Here is a 21982-nt window from a genome sequence, read left to right as displayed (position 1 = left end):
CACACTGGGCTAAAACATCATAAATTGTGAGTTTACAAAAGGGCTGAATATGGTGGCTCACTTGAAACAAGATAAACAACTCACTGAAGTGTTTGACGTTTGAGACCTCTCATCAGACTAAAATAGTAAACTTACCATTTGGGAAAATGGTTCTAATTTCTTCCAAATGCGACATTGGGCCGCGCTGTATACAGAGTGTGCTCAGTAACCAAAACACAGTGGTCCAAGGCTGATTTGACAAGTGTTTTTCTGAAAGATAATCAGAGCAGGCTAAATGTGTGGGTCATATTTCTCAGTAGCCAGCATTTATGTGGCATGTTTTGTATTATCTCATGACAAACATTTTTTTAATTACATTGTCTTACTGTATAAAATCATATAATGCCTGGTCAGCGCAGAAAATGTGTGTTTGAATGTAGCATAAACATGACAAGTTACATTTTAGGCAGAGTTATAATTTGCTAAAAGTCAAACACAATGACTTTGAGGACAGTGGTAGTTTCAAATGGTCTTGTAATCAAATGTCAAATGTCTTGTATCACAAATCGCTCGTGTTTGTAAAAAGTAATGGGCGGATTTTAGACTTGCAATTTCTTATGAACAACGTCTGGTTCAAATGGAAGATGCGTTTTGAATCCTAAATCTTGGCTCTGTTATTATAAGAATTAGAAGTGTAATTTTGTCAGTAGGAGTCATGTGTTTTGTGCCAGGCCCTGGTAAATGGAGAAGGTCCGGTAGGGCATCTGGTTTAGAACCTATTTGTTTATCTGTCCGTGTGTGGCCTCCATACTTGGGTGGGTGATTTGCAGTAGTTGAAGGTGAAACTGAGCTGAAGGACATATTTGTGTAATTATCACAATGAATACCAAAAATGTCTAAAGCACAAAAGAGACTTCCAACTCCATAATTATAATTCAAAGGAATTGCAGAATTTCTCAATATGCAAAATTTCTCAATACTCATTTTGTCTCTTTATTGTTCACCAAGGCAACAGCAAAATGTGAGCCGTCAAATTTAACCACAGGATACGACTTAGGAAAGCTGTAGAGTGAATGTTTAATTCTGATTGCCTGACTGCCATTATTATGCAAGATTACACACATAGTCTTTTAATACGTTAAACCACCCAGGGCTACTGCGATTGTTTCATTACCTGTGTCCTCTCAGGGGGCTCAACACTCCCCCTGCTGGCCATCTTCCTTCACGTAAATGTCATGGTAATAACATTAAAATACGGTACAATAGTCATACACTGTTTATGGCTTTTCAAGCAGCTTCGAGATTGTTTTAATTGTACCCATGTTTACACTGGTTGTGATCAAACCTTCTCAAGACATAGATAGGAGTTGCATGTTGGTACTGAATACACTCAGTACAGGTAATGTCCATTTAGAGTGAATACTTCTAGGTTAAGGTTGGAAAGAAATATATACATAGTGACCAGTGACATTATATGACCACGACATCTCAAATGACAACTGTAACGATTTCAGTCATTTTGTCCAAAGTCCGATAGAGAAGCAAATCAACGGGCTGCATGGTATGGTCACAGTTACTATAGCAACACGTATGACACGCAAGAGTACAGCTTCAAGTTTACACGATGATGTCATCACACCCCTGTGGCCGTCCTCTGATTGGTCAAGATTCAAAGCAAAAACAAACAAACCAAAAAAACAGTCACATATAAGAATCTCTCCTCCAACGTTGCCTCAATTGTCTGTTTTGCTTTTGCAACAACTTCATAAATATTTTCTCTTTTCCTTTGGTGCACAAAAGTCTTTGACATGTTCAGCTTTAGTCCGGTGGCGGCAGCAGGAATATCCAAGTGTCTCTTCTCTTAAAGCTCACAGACAGTTTGGTTCCGCCTTCACAATACATGAAATAGACAACACAAAGTCTCTGTATATTTTGCATTTGATTTTTTTTTTCTTTTTTCCTGTTTTCATTTTTTCCGCAATCCTTTTTACCCCCCCTAGAATCGCATTTAGCACTCAACAGAAATCACACCTTCCGCTCTCAGGATCAGCTTGTGGGTGGATGACCTGGTTGGCTCTCTCCTCTTGTGGTGCTTCTATACGGCGTGCTGGGTCATGAGCAGAGCCAACAGGACCAGCCAGGCACCGGCGCGCACAGAGGAGCTGCCGTCTTCCAGCAGACCGGGGGGCTCCATCGGGTCGTGGCTCGACTCGGGGAACTGTGCAGGGGGGACAAAGACGCGTAAAGGTTAGACATGAATCAGATTCTCCTCGTGTGACATTTACTGAGGGGGAGGAGGTGAGACAAGACATCAGACCAGGAGAAATGAGGTGGGGTGCTGGCAACAACATGTGGTTTGGTCTCCTAAATGCTCTGATATGTGTGTTAATACCATGTGTCAGTAAATTCACTGACTTGTCAAGGACTCTAGGGTTCACTTTGTCCAGTACCAGCTCCCTAAATTATATAAAAGCAATGGAAAAGAGTAAATGAGTTGTAATAATAATTCTTATAGTTTTAACAACTTACACAAATCATCCAATCCAATTTAATTTATTTATACAGCACATTTTTACTAAGATAAGGTCTTCAAAGTGTTGCACTTATTGAACACAACATCAATAATCACTTTAAACCACATTAATAGCATTAGAATAAGAGGAAAATAAATGAAAATAATGACATTAGCAATAGAAAACTATAGAAAATAAAATCCATAAACGACAGAAGGCCGCTCGTTTCTGCAAGTGAGTAAAACGTTTTTAAACAAGACTGAAACGCATCAAGTGAAGGGGCAGAAGAGTTTGGGACTAACCACAGAAAAGCCCCAGTTGCCAGTCAAATTGGAGCTGGCCCACTGACCTCAGCGAGCGCACGGGAGTGTAGAGGGAACAATGAGGTCTGAGATGTACCCCCGCCAGTACAATTACATTTACATTTTAAAATGAATGGGGAGCCAATGCAACAAGGATAAAACTGGTGTGGTGTGTTCTTTACGACCGGCTAAAAGATGCGCTGTGGAAATTTGGGCAATTTTGAGCTGATGCATCTTAAAATAACTGAAATCTTGGAATTTTGTCACCAAGATTAGCTGTAAAGGATTAAGAAAAGTATCAAAGCAACACACATGTGTCTCTGGTAGACCTTAGAGACATTTGATCTCCAAAATGTTTGTACTGAAGTGTTTTCCAGGTCCCTGCTGCTTGCTATGCTCCGTGCTCCTTAAACAAGCTGGCACCAAAGCCACGCTTATTGCAATGACATTTCTTTTTTCATAAGCTCTTTTAGGTTGTGCCAGCGTGCTCTAAACAGTTTTAAAGCCATCATTACAGACTTTATTTACAAGAAAAACAGTCTACAAAGCCAGACACACACTGGTAAAGCCAACAGTAGCCGTGGATTTCGTTCAATTTTTCATAAAGCATGAATTACTGATAGCGCGGACCTCCAACAAGTAAGACCCTTGTTTGACTGAGAACAATAGATCAAAGCGCTGCACTGTTTACCTTAATATACGAGACAAAAATGAAACACTTAACTGCGCTGCCTCCGGTCCCTCATTTCCTCATTTTCACTTTCTTATTACAGAGGCTACATTACATGCTTTTACATGGAATTGTGAGGATTTCTTTCAATCCCCGCGTATTTATGTGACACGAAGCAGAATCGTTTGCCTCCCAGTCCTACTCTATTTACAAGGGCAACATTTTCAAAGCACATCACAGGGGTCGTGAAAAATGTCATCTTGTTGCTGTGACTTACTGCGATGTAACGAAAGCAAAAACTATTCATGAATATATCTCTTTAATTAGTCTTAAACATTGTGTCTCGTGTAATTGCAGTGTCTGTCCAAATCACTGTCAAAAGTAAACCATTTTACTCATTTTACTTTAGCTATTACAAGAAAAAATTATTTAAAATACCAAATGTAATGTGTGCTCCATGTGTGTGAATATTGCTCCTTCCTTTCTTAATCTTTTCCATTTAATAAACCAATAGTTACAAGTTCAAATTAAGTGCTGAGAATCAAAAAGTAATTCCCACAACACCACAGGGGAGGTAACAAGAAATAAAATACTGTTATTTCAAAATTAAAAACAGACAAATGTGAAAAACATAGTCATTGTTTATCCATTAATAACATGTTGCTTAAAATGTATTTAAAAAATAACAAAACATAAAATAAATCAGAACTTGGCCCCTTCTACAGTTTCGACACATTTGGCAGTTTTACACTTTCCGCATAGAACAAATTACTTTGATTTGCTATTAATTTTCAAATGATTATAAATGCTTTGCGAGTGGATAAAGGTATAAAACAAACATAAATGGCAAAATAGCAAATGTCTTGTAAACCATGGTCATTTTCTACCAGTCACCATACAATTAGTGTTTCCTAAAAATGGTTAAGAGATAGTTGCCAGAAACAGAGGCATTGAAGCCATAGCTCGCCTGACAATGCACAAAAAGACATCCTCCACTAAAAGCCAATTAATTAGCAGGGGCAGTGATGTGTTGCAGCAGCCTGTTGACATGAGTCCAGATCGCCTCCACACAGACACACAGATACACACAGACACACACACACAGACACACAGACACACACACACAGACACACAGACACACACACACAGACACACACACAGACACACACAGACACACACACACACAGACACACACACACAGACACACACAGACACACACACACACAGACACACACACACACACACAGACACACACACACACAGATACACACAGACACACAGACACACACACACAGACACACACACACACACAGACACACACACACACACAGACACACACACACACAGACACACACACACACACAGACACACACACACACAGACACACACACACACAGACACACACACACACACACAGACACACACACACACACACACAGACACACACACACACACACACAGACACACACACACACACACACAGACACACACACACACACACACTCTGGTCTGCTCTGGGATCCACTGCAGTCCAGTTCATAAACCGTGACCGGTACAGACAAGGTGGAAATGCTCTGATCTACAACCGCTCCCTCACCCAAGAGCATCGGGGTAACTGTGTGTAACTATGTGTACGACACCAATTGTAACAAAACCAATTGTGTTTTTGCTATCGACCGTCGTTTGCCTTTTTACAGTACAATTGCAGGGCATCACCCCCTCCAACTTATCGAGTTATCCTGAGTTACGCAGGCAATTTGATCCAGCCAAGCAGAAAATCAACAAATGACTTGGAATGTAACAGGGTAATTCTAGTCCCACAAAATTAACACATCGACAGTGTATGCTATTGTAAGTGAAAAGGTATTGTGAATAAATGTAAGGGGACATTAAAATTCACATCAGGGCCCAGAGAAAATCCATTTTATCTCATCGAGGCCCACGCCGGTCCTGGGAATACAAACAAGACATTTACAGTTTTCTCCCATCAACACCGTCCTGTATACAGTAAGGCTGAAATGCTCTGAGGACCAGCACTCACTCAGCCGCATAGGAAAAAGGTGTAAGTAGTGTGACTGACATGTTGAATAATAATGCATCTAAATGAGCAGAAAACAGTATGAAAGAGTAAAATGCTCAATGAATGACGTGGAAAGGCTTAATCCCAGGCAGCAGCAGCTGTCACTCACACACCTGCTATGCTTTGTCTCATGTGCTTCCACTTTGAGCTTATTCACAAATTCTTTACCGTACATTAATTACCAACCTCCTACTTTTGTGTAATGAGGTCTTTTTCCCCCCTTTAAAGTTACACATAATGCAACCTCGACCGTCTCCCGCTTCATTACACGTTTATGGCTATGAATATATAACGAGGACACGAAATTTACCCAAAATTAAATATCTATGTATAAACTTAATTTGTATTCCTTTTGATCCAGGTGCATGTTGGGTTTTTTCAGATTTACACACATCAGATCTTTAGCCAACTCCCAACCGAAAGCCACACTCCCCCCAATTTATCTGTCATGGAAGTTTGACCATTTTTAATTGCCAGAGCATACTTGTCTAAAGATGCCGGGTTGCCCAAAATGTCCCTTGCAGCTTCCTCCCTAATTATAAAGTTCCTGCTTGAGTAATCACACGTCTTATTGTTTCCTAATTACCATTTTTACAATAAATTAAACACAGCGCCAGTGCCAGACAGTGCATCAATACCTCACACACACATGCACTGAGCCAATTCCCCCTGCGTCTCCCACCTTTACCCAGCATACACACTGTTATTGTTATCAGGCCTGCTCCTTCATTAATTCTCCTCGTCACATATTTCTAAGGTTTTAATTTGCTGTCTTCACAACAATGAGAGCCAGTGAGTAAAGGACAATGCATGACTCTTTTGCACTGTGACCATTTAATGACTGCACAAGGCCCTGGAAAACCCCAGAAACAAACGTCTTAATGTGAAGCCATTCTTTTACAATGTACATTTGCTCTTGTGGATACTGTCAGTTTAACATGTTTATAGACAGTGCAAATGGGAGTTAAAAGCTGGGATGACATTTGAAAGCAAAGGGTCCAAGGAAACAACAAAGTAAAATCAGTTTGTTGTATAAATCAAGTCATCAAAGACATGTTTTTATAGTTACAGGTAAGTTACCATTATTATTAGTATTATTTTGTCTTACGCTAGCTGTTTTGATCTTATTTTATCTTTATTTTTCCCGTCCATTCCTTATTAAGAAATGAGAGGTTCTGTCTATAGGAGTATTTGTTTATAAGAGTTTTGTTTAAAAGAGTATAAACTTCCTATAAGTTATCTGTCCTTTTCCTCTGTATTGGATGCATTGCAACAATGGAATTTCCCCATGTGTGGACAATAAAGGAATATCTTATCTTATCTTATCTTATAATAGTGAACATGATCTTGGTAAATTGTCATAAGTGAGTATAAAAGGGCATCATTACGTGTTACAGTTTCACAGTTCAAGCAGTCTGCAAGCTACAGGTGAAAAACACAATTGTCTTTAACCAGCAGCAGCGAAACACATCTAAAATACATCTGTGAAACTCAAACATTCTTCACTGTGAAAACTCATTTAACTCAATCGCTCAGTTTAAAGACAGGAAAAGGTCTTTCTTCAGTGAAGGCTGAAATGTTTTTGTGTGGGGAGATAACGTGGACTTCTCTGGGAGATTATATGCTTCTGTCATTGTCACGTTTTATTTGAGCAGAAAATGAGGCACTGCACTAATAAACGACAAACTGGTGCTGCATAAGAACTATATTTCTCTCTGTCAGACAGAGAACCAGCCAGTCAGAGGTGACTGCTACAGTCTGCAGCAGAGTACAAGCCCTGGGCCAGTATTTTAGCAGCTCTAATCCAGATTAAACCCCCACCTTCTTCGTTTCTCCATCATTCCATTGTGGAGCTGAGAAAATATTTATATATAACGATTTCATCCAAATGTCATCATCCGGGGTGTAGCATAAACTACCGTATTATAAAAAATTGGGCCTGATTTGCCAATGACTTTAACAAACATAATGCATAATGTGGAAGCTGCAGTGTTTAGAGGTTAGTCTTTTCACAAAATCCTTTCTTTATCAAAAATATAAGACTTAAGTCTGTAAGTCTGAAAAATACTTTAAAATTCACTTCTTTATCTATTGACCCACATTACGCAATTAAGCCCAGGATTATCTAAGTGTGCTTAATGTTGATTCACTGTTAAAGAGGTTAGACTTTTGTGAATTCAGCAGAACTCCAGTATAAAAGCATAAATAAGAATATGCTCTCTCAAGAATCAGTATCCGATTTGACGTTGGAATAGAGTGTGGTGTAGTAACTGTAACCAAGATGTCTCAAGTAGTGTCAATATATGTTCGATTAATGATACTAACAAGTTCCTTAAAAACATGTACAATAGGTCAAATTAGGTCTGGAGATGGGCCCCCGGATGCCGCACTGAAATGCCCGGGTGCCATTGAAGCATTGGTCAAATGCAGAGGACAAATTGACCAGTCCAGCTCTGAGTGGGGACATGGGCTCGGCTGGTTTGGAATGTGGAGTGAACCTCAGACCTCTTCTCTGATGTGGACGGGAAACACGATGGACGTTGCTACATGTGGAAACATTTTTTGGGGCGAACGAGCGGGAGCAGCACACTGTTGTTTGCTTGTGTCTGCGTCATTAAATGTTTCAATGTGTGCATTTGGTAATAAATCTCTCACTGGTTCTGTTTTTGTGGTTCTTTTTTCTATATAAGGAAAACGTTTGATAAACATTTGAATGACGTATTTTAAAACATTAACAGTGTGGTCAATAAAATGGTACTTGTTGTGGTAATTGCAGTGAAATCAGACTGGTAATACAGTTAAAGTAGTAGTTTAAAACATATCTACCATATTTAGGGTTTAATGTATAATATGATTTTAAATAGTCAAATGGTTGTGAAATTGTCCATTCCTTGCATAGTCGGAGCAGCGAAAAGCTCCAGTTCTATCACTGTCAACATTTCTATGTGGTTATCTGTATCTATCCATCACCTTGTTACAGAATGTGCCCTTCTCCAACTCTTCTCACTTTCCTTCAACTCGTCTCACAGGTTTTATGCTATGCACTCGATAAGGCTCAATGTGGCCTTGCACTGTCAATATGACGCCAACTCACGACTATTTGATTCTTGTACTGAAGTAAAGGCAGGTTTTAATGGACAAATCTGCCACATTGCGCAGAGTGTTCATGTCTCTAGTAGCTGTATTGATGGTAAAAATATACTCGTATCTCATATTTCTCCCATAAAAGAAAATATCTGATCCATTCCAGTGTGACGATAAATGGTAAAACTATTCACAATGTCAGTAAATTCCAAGGCCATCGGTTAATCCTAACCCATTATTAAAACGTGTTAAGAAAACATCTAAAATGTTGGCATTCAACCTGGCAAACTTCAAAATCGTAAGAGACTCATCTTCTATTGAAGCAGCTAAAAGTTACTTAAACACGTTATGATCTTTCCACATTTTCATAATTGCATCTCAAGTTGGTCACAACCAACAAAACTACACTGAAACGGCAAGTGTCACTATGTAAACACGTATAAAACAAGTCTGGACAAGATAACAAACAAACAAACAAACAAACAAACATTTAAATTGTTGAGCTTTGAAAATGTTTTTCTTTCTCCCAAGTCAAAATGGTTTACAAGATTATCCACAATCTGGATCCTTCGCCTCTAAGAGTTCATTCATCAAACCTCATGTGACAACTAGTGTCGCAAGAACAATGCAGTATTACACACACACGCACGCGCACACACACACGCACACACACACACACACACACACACGCACACAAATGCACACACACACACACACACACACACGCACGCACGCACCCACACGCGTGATTGTGTTGTAGCCACAGTTGCTACAGTCGGATGGAGGCGAGGCTCATCACCATCATGCACTCACACCCGATTCATACCAGGCAGTGTGGGTCACATGTCTTGCCTGAGGACACAATGACAGTTTACAGTCTTTCGTCCAGCTCAGAATCGCCGGGATCAGATGAGATCAGGCTCAGACAGGCAGGTGTGGCCGTACCTTACATAAGTGCATTCTATAATGGTAATGTATGCCAGAGCTCTTTATATAGCACCGTGCATTTTCAATGCGTGAATTGTGCTGTTAAACTATTATATAGATAATATTGTAATTGGAACAGAAATAGGCTGTTTCTATAGCTGCACTGTAATATAATGTGTGAAAGGGAAGATGTGTGAGTGACGTGACTGACTGAGGCTCAGAGAAAGTACGAGTGTTGTTGCACTTTTCCTACTTCTTTATGAAGAACTGCAGATGGAAATGAGCTATAATCTTGTACAAGCATATTTGACCTTGGCATTATGTAACTGCAAGTTGTCCTGTTAAAAAAATAAAGGAAATTCAATAAATGAACCTTCAAAAGCCTCTCTTCACAACTGTAGGACTCGTTAGGACACGGTACATTTCCCTTTCTATACCTGAATGACAAAGTACCTCAGATATTTCTCTCGTACACTCGTGTGCCATATCTAAAGTGTATTTACCTTGCTGATGTACCCGTCAGTCCTTGGTGTAACAGGCAGCTCTGACCTCAGCACAGTCACCTGGGGTCCCGGGACAGACGTGCTTCTGCTGGCCGTGTTCTCGATCCCGTAGCCGAAGGCCTGGATGGCGTTCTCTGTGGGGACGCAAACAGAAGTCATTTGTTTTTGGACTGAATCGCTCCTATAAGCCAGTGAGCAGCCAGACAGCCTTAAGTCAACATCTTGGTGTTCTGCCCAAGCTTTGGCAGCCACGGGAAAATGAGGGGTGCGGGAGCAGGGGAAAAAAGTCTTTGAGATTTATCGACGAGAGAAAAACGTATGCGGCAGACTAATCAACATCAGAAATATGAAGGTTGTAAAATGCATTGCTTGGGAATAACTTTCAAGTTGTCTCCAAGTACAAGCGTTGGTTATTTAGACACCGATGCTTTCACAGTTCGATATGTTTATGTCATTATCATTCCTGAAGACACCGATGGAGACTCACTGTGCACAATTTAGATCTAAAACCGCAGTGTTTACAATTTTGATGTCTAAAAGTTTAATTTGTTTGTTGGATTACTTGAAATTCATTGTTATTACTCATTTTCCATGGAAAGTGAGTGGTCAATGCACATGTCCAGGAGCTGGCAAAAGCACCTCCTTCTGAGTGCAAAACCCAAAGAAACATAATGATATAAAACAGTGGTAAAAACAGTGCATTTGTAGTTCTGTTTATGACGCTCACACGGCTCCGACACCAACAGCAGTGAGCAGCCATATTGTGTTGGTTATGTATTTTTAATGTGTGTAAGAGCATCTGCAAAATGTGATAAATCCTGTTCAGTGGGCTTTCCAGCTCGATGTGCTCGAACAGGGCCCGAGTACCTTTTCACTGCTCATCCCTTTAAAACACAGGCCCTGTTCCTCTTTGTTCAGCCAAAGAGAAGACAGCCCATGTAATTGCCTGGCAACCAACATCCATTATAGGGTCGGCATGCAGAGTTTGAATTTAGATTTATGTGACTGATCAAATATGGAATATTCCCAAACAAATGGAAGATGGCGTTTGTCTCACCACTTCAAATGGACCACACAAGGGTGATAATCATAATATAATACTGTACACTGACATGGACACAGGAGAAAGTATTCTTGTACTGATAAACATATTCAAATATATTTGAAGTGCAAATGACAGGTTAGACTACAAACTTCACAAACACAAAGTGAACATGTTAAGATTTTACTACAAATGTTTTTCCCAGTGTGACCATTTTCCTCACACTTATAAATTTTTGGTTTGATGATTTTGTTAAAACTGGCAGAATTATTATTATCATTATCTTATTGATTCATAGACTGAATCCTTTTTAGAAACCAGCTCTACTTTCTACACTTTTATACTTGTACATTTTTTTTTAATTTTTCTTCTCAAATAGCAACTCGACTGATGTGAAACTATCATAAATATTTACCACAGTCACAATCCTGCCAAACCAAGTCATAAACTAGAAAAATATGCATCAACCAATGTAGAGGCTCATTATTTATAAAGTATATGTCAAGAATCCAATATCATAACTTTTATCCAACAACATTCCTTATGATGAATTGCATACAATCACATTCCAAACTGTCTCTACACTGTTTTGCATCTTAAAGTAAATTATTGAATGTATCACAATGTACACAGTTTGGTTTAAACAAATTGGCAGCAAAAACACAATTTTGTGGTCTCATTGGATCTCTCCTTTACCTCCTTTGGGTCCTCGCACTGGTCTAAAGTGACAAAATAACACAATAGAGATCTCTGGGGCTTATTCTGTTCTATTACTCTTCCTTGTGGTTCCTTCAAGCCTCCTGCTCCATTGATTAAATGCTAAATCTGCGACTATCCAGTTGCTTGGACTTGTACTGTGGATGCTGAGCTTGTTTTCTGTTTCTGTTTTGTCAGTCAATATGAAAAGTGAATTCTCTGGGGGGAAAAAAGATGACCAGTGATATGCATTCAGCGCCATAACTGATCTGGGAGAACGCATGTACGTTTGTGTCGTACAGTGGTTTTGTGCACGCTGGTGATGTGGTGGAATTTATGGCCCGCTCTCAGTGACTGTAAAACGGAGGAGCTGCATTTTGTGTTATTTTTCAGGACGCCTCCTCAGCTCCCCGCCTCATCCTTCAAAGTGCACGCTCAGCTAAAACGCACACCCCGGCAAGCTATTGAAATGGTCTGAAAGCATTATCCACACAATAGAACATGTTAAGGCAACAGTGTCGTGGAGGTTTGATGACACCACTCCAGCTCCTTCTTCAGAGCGTGCAATGAGTGAAAACGCATTTAACAACTTTGTCATACTGCAGTAGCCTGTGTACTAGCCATTCACTGTACAGAGGACTGTACATTTTAGCTGTATTCCATTTGGCTGAAATCTGCTCTCTTTTATGACATTTTCCTCCACAAGGCATAAGCCCTTTAACTCCTGTAGATTGAAAAGGAAATTCACATGCAAATGGTTTCTTTTGTATTAAAGCCGTGCCCAAGGGAAGGATGGTGGAGTGATAACCCATTACATGTTTCTCAGTGCCTAAGAATATCTCATTCCAACTGAATCAGAGTCCATGGATAACTTACGGCAAAGTCTGGCAGGAAAACGTTCACTTGTAATTTGTGTCTTTTTGCTACTTGTAAATCACAACTGGAATGGACAAGGTTAAAATGGTGCCCAAAACTAGATAGACTGTAAATGTAAATTATTATTTTTGACCAGACTTGTTCTGATCATTTCATTCCTTCACTGCACAGCAACAACAAACTTTGATACTATTGTTTTAACATAATTCTGACTTGATCACTCGTCAGCGCAAAGCTATTTCTGATTCCCTGATACCGTTTTGGATATGAGAAAAGTTAAACAGTTATAAGTAGTTTACTGTTGTAATCCAAAGGGTGTCCTGCCTGCGGTATTTAAAAAGACAGAGTTTACCTGTCTTTTATGTTCTAGGACAAGCTCTGAACATCAGATTTTAAACTACCAGTCAAAAGAAATAATAACTACGTTCTTATTTTTGTGAAATACTGTTTTTCAGAAAAACTCTGACTGTGTAAAGAAAAATACAATTACAAGTAATAAGAACATGCCAGGCCCTCACTCTCAGTTTTCCCATCGTCTTCATATCATCCATTTCCTCAAATAACACACACACCGACAGAAAATCATTCCAGTTCCATCAGATCAATGCTACATGTTTTAGCTACATGGAAGCAAGAGAAACTACGGCTGGACAGCACTGTCCGTTCATCAATATTACATGACCATTGGAGCACTATCAGTTTCTCACATCTCTGCATATTTACTCATGTATATATAAAGATAGCTCACTTAGACAGGCGTTATGGGTGAAGTAGCGCAGGATCTTGGTGCACTCCTCCTCCTGGTTTCCGCTGCCGTCACACGTACAGGCCGGAGCTACGGTCCAGTTTGAGAAGCTGCTGTCCACATAGTTTGGAGTCATCTCTGTCCCTATGAGACATTAGCAAAAACATTCATTAATGGGCAATCATGGACTGCATTCATTAGTAACACATTAGAGCCATCATATAATCTTCAAATGTAAATAGACAATTTTCTCCAGCGAACGTCACCACCAAAGCAAACCATCTGCACCTGAGCAAGCACTGACTGTTAGTGCTGTTTCTTGCCCCGGTCTTAACGTTAACTTGGGCAGTGAGGCGGTAGTTTCCTGACATCTGCATCTGCACAAGTGCTGACAGGGCAGGGAGTGGCACTAAGGTGTGATCATGCCAAAATATGAGGTGAGGTGAAGCATATTGCGGGCATGGCGTGGTGCATTCTGTGAATAGCCAGAATCGTAACTAAAAAACTTCAAAACTAGTGCACTGAAAAAATAACATGCCCAAGACATTTATTGGGGTTGTATTGCTATCCCCACATGGACGAGATAATCATAATTAATCAACCTCCATGGGTATAAATAACACACATTATACATTACAATGACTACAGTCCAACTTTCTCTCTCCCACATAAACAGGTTCAGACCATGACACTTCCACCTCCGGCGACCTTAACGTTGTTGTGCTTCTGTGCATGAACAACATTGGCTTAAGACGACTGCATTTCTGGAAAAGCTTAAATGGATGATCTTAAATTATTTTCATTTCAGCATTTTCTTTCCATTTTCTTAGCAAACCATCATAATTATTTTATTTCAGATGTATTTTTCTGACCGTGTGCTCTTTCATGAGATCTCCAGGCTTTGGAATGTCTTTTGATGCCCAAAGATTCTAACTTGGACTGATTCTGGATGCTCAACCTGTTTCGCTATCATAAATTATTAACATTACTTAAAAAAATAAAAACCTGGCTTAACAAACCAAATACCTCTTAAATATTTCACTTAACAGGTCAACAACTGTTTAATAAAGTAAGTCTTCGGTGCTGAAGGTCTCCAATTACCTCAAGGAGAACTCTTGTCTAACTGATAAAAATCAAAATGTTTTTTGTTTTTTTTCCAAATCCTTTTTTTTAAAAGGCCTACGGGGTCATCTTATTAAAACATCAGCCTCCTTTTCCAGTTTGCTTGTGAAATTCTGATTTGTTCTTGCCTGTTTATCTTGGCCTGGGACACAAATAGTGCAGACTCGATTAAAATATGGTAGAAAATACATAAACAAACCTATGAGTCGTGCATAGGAGGCCAGACAGGCCTGATGGTTTCCTTGGTTGGGGCAGTTGCTCACTGTGTGTTGAATCTCGGCGCAGTTGACGTAAAAATCCACCAGCCGCGACCTGGGCAGCAAACACAAATCACAGTGAGATAACAGGCAGCGTGTGGCAGGTTTATCCACTTCTACATCCATGTGTGAATTCAAAGCACTGGACCTAATTCTGCTGGCACTGTTTACTCTGACCCGCTGCCAATTGTACCCAGCATCAATCTGAGGAAACTATAGGAAACATCTGCTTCTGATCCTCGACAGCAGGTGTGTGGAATACCAACCAGCCCGCCACAGCCCTAACAAGCCATTTCCTACCTTTTGTCTTGAGAACGATCCGACTTGTTTTGGGCATCAGAGCCACTTCTCCCAAACTCACTTTTCCCTCACCTGATAGAAATGGTATGTTTTGTTTCAGTGCATGTTTGTGATAAGAGCTTAAAGTCTGGGAAAGCCTTGAGGTGGCATTGCTAATCCATTTAAGTGGGTTTATGGGGAGGCACGTGTGCGATGTGGCTCTGTCTGTACTGTTCAGATCACAGTTGCCCACACAAGTGCCAGAGTCTGCTGTTCAATGAGTCATCCAAAGAGTCCCATTTGACCGGTTCAGTGTGAGGTTTGTGTGGCACAGTGACCAAACAGTGACCAAACAGTAGACTAGCCTCACATGCAGAGGATTTTGTCATTTTCTCACATTTCAGAGCCCTTGTGGCGCTTTGTGATTAGTTGTGACATCGGATAAAGAACTTAGTGGTTTAACTTTCCTGGTGCTGTCATGGCGTTTGTTTGCCCAATTAAAATATAACTTTGGATGTTCTGCTCGGTTTGTCTATTGTTTTTAATGGTCAAAGCTTCAGCTGTGAAAAAAGTACAAGTATGATATTTTAGATTGATGCCACTATCTGTTTTATCACCAAAAGGGCACTTGTTGCCATGTTGGTTCTAGTTGCTTATGTTGACAAATACATTTGAAAGGAAATTTAATTGCACAATGATCAGCATTAAATCAATTTTTAGGTGATTTTAAGATGATTATTGATAATTTCTTCCTATTGAGAAATGCCATGGAAAAGCTGTTTGATAAATCCAATATGAGTCAAATGCCCCTATATCTGTCCTGACTTTAGTCAACAAAACAAAATCATTCTATAACAGAATTGTGGACGTGCAAATCGTGTTTGGATAAATTGAAGATTTGGGACTTTGACTTGAGACAACTTAATGCTTCGCCTCAAAAATACAATTCTATGCAGTTGAAATACTTTCAATGTTTAATTTTACAGGAACAAACTGTCTCCTCATTTTGTCATATATAAATATATATAAAGACTTGGAAGGACGTGAATATCAAAGCATGACTCAGACTTGAGGTCAACGACTTGAGATTTACTTAAGACTTGCAAAACAATGATTTGGTCCCACCTCTGTCCTATGATATACTGGAAATATATTTTTTGTCTCCCTGTGATACCAAACATGGATTTTGTTAGGTAAACAGTGTTATAAAACTGTGCCAGCTCCTGATGATCTTCGGATGTAAGCATGAATGTGTTTCCTGTTCAATGTAAAACCTGATTTCACGTCCCATATGACTTCTTGGGAATCAGGACGTCACTAATTTTACTCAAGGCTAATATTGTCTGATGAGGTAATGCTGTGTGTGCCCATGTTGCCGCTGTCCTCCTGTATCTCCACACAGAGCCAGTGTAGTGTGATGGTCCAGGCCTCCAGCAGCTAACCCCCACTCACTTCGTTACCGCACATTCATCTCCAGTCATTCTCCTCCTCCTTCTTTTCCTTAAAACGAGCAGCTGTTAACATGCTCAGCCCTGCTTTAGCCGTGCATCACAAAGCAGCGTCCTTCTGCTTGCTCTGGCGTGGCTGACACAGAAAGATGTGCAGCAACACAACAAACACGCAAATGCCATCGCAGTGGTTGTGAATGTTAATATAGATAAAAAGGGGACAGAGCAACACAGTTATCTGCCACTGCACCTGTTTTCTAAGTACTTTTGAATCATGAAGAACATTTATGAACAAACCAAAGAAAGGTGAGAGAATGTTGTGCCTGAAGACTGTGCGACATTTATGTTTTTTGATTTTCACAATGTTTTGATACTAACAAAGAATTCAACATTTTGTCAGAACAAGGCAAAGAGCAGTGGAAATTAAAGCGCCTGAACAAACGCCTGTGTTTCTTTTTAGAAGCGGAGCTCTCTCAGACAATGACGGCTTAAAAACAGTAATTTAAAGTTTAGAGAGGTGTCCTGAGTGTTCAGACAATGGTGTTCCAACACAGGGATGCAGCGCGTGCCACCCGCTTCCACCGGCTTTCCATTATACCTCGGTGAAATGCCACTCGAAGCTGAAATTACAGGCTGTCGAGCTCAACACAGTTTTATGGTCATTTCAGCCACTCAGTCCCCAGGGGAAGTGGCAGGGGAGCCCCAGCTAAGGTAGACTTCTTTCAAGGCAACCTGACACTTTAAACACAGTGATTGGGCACAGCATTGAGTGCTTGTCCATCTACAGTGGCAGTAATAGAAAACTAATGGCTTTTTATATGGATTCTTATTCCTACCACTGGGCGCCATGACAAACAATGGGGCTCAAATCAGATGAGAGTTAGAAGAACAAGCTGTTTCACTGCTAAGGAGAGGAAACAGATATGCACTTCAGAGTCCTCTAATATCCTGCTCTGCATTAAACTATTGGAGAAAAAAACCCTAATGTATAGACTTCCCACTGGGTTCTACAAATATAACTTGTACTTATGATAATTTCTGTTAACTGCTTTATGCTCCTATCTGCGATCTCGTTCTTCAGCTAGAGGCCATAGAGAAGCCGTTTTCACTCACTCATCTTCTGGATGCATAATCGTAATTGGCTCACAATGGCTGTCGACGTAATGGCAGTTACTACACAGCAAACGAGAAAAACAAAGTCCATTCTGTCTGCGGCGCATTTGGCTCACACTTCCTCCACTGGCATTATCGTGCTGCTCCTATTAGAGTCTTGTCGACTTCACAGTGCTATAAAACTTCATGATGATGATCTTTGACCTCTCACTTAATCAAAGAGGCCCAATTGCAAACATTTTAAAAATACAAATGAAATTTTAAATGTTCTCATCGATTGACAAGATCCCATTGTTTTCCCTACTTTTTCCCTACACAATCACAATCAGCGATCAGTTATTTTTACTTCCACGGCATTGCGATTGCGGAGCAGTAATAAGTATAAGTATAATAAGTATACAGATGCTGATGTTGATGTAATGCGACTCTGCAATGAGCTGGCCCCTTATTATACTTGTCCACCTTATGTTCCTCTCAACATTGTGATGACTGAACTTGGCCTGTCACAGCCCTCGTGGGATACTCGGTCAATACTCTAAAAGGCAAGTGTGGACAGATGGTATTTGGGCAAACAACATGAATAGTTTAGCTGCGCTCTGGCTCTGACACTTTGTTTTGACCCTTTCGCTCTCCCGGGTATTGCAACAACTCCAACAGACTTGACCTCCAATTCATTATACAACCATTTTTATCTAAATACAGTCATCTTTAGCTGCAATGCAACTCATTTAGACACTCACATTCTTCTGAGTGTCCCGCCTCCTTGCGGTCCAGTCCTCCTATTGAGTGCGATGTCACCAAATCGAATGCTACATCATGTGTGCCACCCACACTACACACACATGTGTATTTTGTACGAGTGAGTAGATTATTCAAGGTTATCTAAACTCCCTAAAAACTCTTTGAACAAGGCAAACAGCCAGTCCACAGACAGCGTGTACCTCAAACAAGAAGACCAAATCTGTCCCTGAAAACTACACCGGCAGTTGGGATTCTTGTCATAGAAAGTGATGAAAATCCACTCGTCTAAAACAAAGTCTGACCCACAGTGTCCTGAAATTGAAGGTTAGTAAGTTTGTGGTGCCTATAAAAATCACAGAGCAGATGTTCCTTTTGTAAAGGACTCCAAGCTTGCGGATACTATTTGCATGAATAATTGATTGAAACATTTAAAGGAGTGATTGTAGAAGACAGGAGACGGTGGATAATTATACTTCTTCATTCATGTCCTTAGAGACTAGAGTTGGGAAAGTACTGGAATTAAATGCAACTCATTTTTCTCACTTTACATAATTTGTAGAGGTTTATGTCTTCTATATGGGAATAATATCCTTCTCATTCATCTTCCAACAACCCAAAAAAATCTGAATAAAAATATTATTAAATTGAAAAAATCTATAATAATCAATAGTCAGTCAAGCATTAAGCTCTTCTAAACCAGTAATAATCCAATCTCCCAAGACTGTACTCTATTATATTGACAAATCTGTTATGCTTATTTGCATACTGCACCTTTAGACAGGCGTTTGGTAAAACGTTCACACAATATTGTCATTTCTCCCTCTTTGCACTTCTCACATTGTATTTGTTTTTGCACATTATTTAAATAGTAAGTGTGGGTAAAACATTGATTCAGCACCATGGTTATGATCAATAAAACACAAACAATTAGCCTGACAGGAAGCAAAAGCCTATTCGCGGATGGAAAAGTAATCCATCTTACCTGTCCGCTCGACAAACTGTGCTGTTGGTATTGTATAATTAAAACCTGCCGCAATGAATAGCATTATTTCAGATAATGCGGAGAAAGTGAGAGAAGTGATGACAAAAAGTACAACATTTTCACTCATAAGCTATTGAGTCTCACGCCCCTCCACATTATAAAACACATCTGTAAATTATATTACAGAAGTGTCAGCTGTATATGCAATAAACCATAAGATTTACATTTATTTAAGTTCCTTGCACTGGTTCTTCAATTTGGTTTCCAGACAAACAGGGAACATAGACAACAGGTCAAATAAATGTACCTTTTATTTTATTTTGTGTCAAATATTTAAGTCATAAGGCAACCACAGTATTGTGCTAACCCAAAATTGTAATGAATTGTGAGAAAGCTGTGTTAGGTCAGTGCATGTGAGCAGAATACCTCGCTACATTTCCAAAACTGGGTCAGCTACCTATGTTATGCAGTGATCAATTCTCTCTCAGGGTCCGATGCACCTCGAAACTTAGAGTCCAGAAGCCCAGCCTGCCCTGTAATGGTGCTGTATATATCAAAGATAGATACAAGTGTAACATTGATCTATTTAGGAATTAATAATGTCAATACTGTATCAAACTCAATGCACTTTAATTACGAATCACTGTGCTGGTTTTGTGTTAGAAATGGGTTGGGAGTTCTCTAAAGATTCACCACCACAAAAAGCTTCTCCAAATATAGACCATTGTCACTCTGTGGACTCAGCTGCAGTCCCCAGTGAATAGATGCATTGGAGGTGGTAGTGAGCGCTGGAATACAAAATGAGATCAAAACATCTTGTCTTCTGTGGAGGAAAGTGGATCAGGGTAAGATAAGGAATCCAAGTATAAGTACAATTTGGCTCTTTTTGTCTTTACTTCTGTACAGGCTATAGCCACATAGTCATATAGCCACAACCCAATTTGAATGTTTTTATTCTTAAACAACTAGGCTAACTAGGCCATTGTTGGAATTTTAGGTTTCATAGAAGAAATTCATTTTTACACAGGCATCAGCTGTAATATTTGAAGTTTGAGCTGGCTTTCACAGCCCTGAATAAATGATATAGTGTTATATATATTTAAACACCTCAAGTAAGCTGTGATGATCTCTTGACCGTGATATGGTGTTGTTTGTATTGGGAGTTGACGCTTGACTTTGAGATGGTCATCGGAGGTTGATGAGGCTCCATAGGTGTGTGACCACTGACCCCGGCACACTGCAATAGTTTTACAGCCTGGATCGATCTTACAGGCCTCCTCCCTGTCCTCCCCTCCTCCTCATTATCTCCCTCTCTGGTCCCTCTGCTGCTGTCCACGGTTACAGTGGGATGGGCGAAGACGAGCCTGGTGTCCTGTTTGCTCTCACATCAGTGTCTCTTGCGACAAACCTGACAGTCACACTCATCAAGCAGTCTTATCAGCGGAGGTCAAGGTCAGGTCAAGGTGCTGGATGCATTTTGCAATGTACGTTTAGTAAAGCCCAGAGGTAGCAATTAGCATTAGTCCATCACAAAACAGACGTTAAGAACAAATACCATGCATTATTTGTTATGTTATTGACCTTTAAACATGCTCTTGATTATTATAGCTTTATGTTTAAAAAAATCTGTTCATCTACTGGCTGCAGAGGGAATTCCATCAGTGAGATACACAAATGCTAGCTTATCCCTGGCATGCAGTTGTAATGAACACGATTTGATGGCAGAAGTGCTCAGAACAAGTCTGGTGATAATTTATGACTTAAAAACAGTGAACAAGATCTCAGCACTCAATCGATGATGTCACAGATCGGGGAAATTCAATCATGAGTGTTTTTGAAGTTTGGATGGGAGGAAGACTTTGTAAACAGGATTCATCAAACAAGCGTGACTGGAGCTAAATACAACTCTCGGTATGATTGTGACTTGTTCTTGAGAAATATTCATTTTGAAGTAACAATACCCACTCCTTGAGCACAACTTTTGGTTACTCCACCCAACTGCCTCAAGTCGAGTCTTTCAAGGTGGCACGGAACACCCTGCTATCGCTTTCTTTAATCTCTATTAGCATAACAAATTAGTTTTAGATTAAATTTACCTGATCTCTTGTCACTCTGCAGGTGAAGAACAAATTAACAAAATGACACGCTGGTTAATGTGATGGATCAATTACTTCATCGGCTGATTTTAAAAGGGTGGACTTCCCGGAGAATATGTAAAGAGATGTTAGTCCGGCCTTCCCTGCGCGGTATAGGCTTTGTAATTGAGTGTTGGCCACATTACGGCGCATAGATAATTCTGTGTGTGGAGCAGACGCGTCCAGCCTCCCGAGAGCCACCAGCATGTGTCCGTTCTCTATAAGTGCACACATTGAGCTGTTGACCCCGGCAGGGCATCACAGATAATGAGCTTCAACGTTCTATTTCATCTTTCTCAATAAGGGGGTGCACTCCACACACCCGGGGGCCAAAGGGTCAGAGAAAGCACGCCAGCCTGAAAACAGATTACACAATACGACCGAGCAGGTAATTATCAAGACAATCATAAATCGAAAGAGAGGCAATAGAGTTTCCCTACTTTAGCATTGTGCCAGCTGAATTTAGTGTTCATTGGAGGGAATTGGGT

General features: G+C 40.1%; 1 protein-coding gene across 1 annotated transcript in view; it reads right to left on the bottom strand.

The window, feature by feature from the left end:
* Positions 1-1242: 1242 nt before the first annotated feature.
* Positions 1243-21982, bottom strand: part of LOC140346776 (GDNF family receptor alpha-2-like) — a 51818-nt gene continuing 31078 nt past the window's right edge. Inside the window, exons 5-8 of the mRNA XM_072432971.1 lie at positions 14739-14851; positions 13421-13561; positions 10059-10192; positions 1243-2197 (exon numbers count right to left, since the gene is read on the bottom strand). Coding sequence (XP_072289072.1) covers positions 2075-2197; positions 10059-10192; positions 13421-13561; positions 14739-14851 — 511 coding nt within the window. The 3' untranslated portion in view covers positions 1243-2074. The remainder of the gene's footprint in view (positions 2198-10058; positions 10193-13420; positions 13562-14738; positions 14852-21982) is intronic.

This window comes from Eucyclogobius newberryi, unplaced genomic scaffold, assembly GCF_026437365.1.
Source record: "Eucyclogobius newberryi isolate DKJ021-1_F unplaced genomic scaffold, fEucNew1.0.hap1 SCAF_6, whole genome shotgun sequence".
Taxonomy (NCBI): domain Eukaryota; kingdom Metazoa; phylum Chordata; class Actinopteri; order Gobiiformes; family Gobiidae; genus Eucyclogobius; species Eucyclogobius newberryi.
This window is presented reverse-complemented; position numbering and strand designations above follow the sequence as displayed.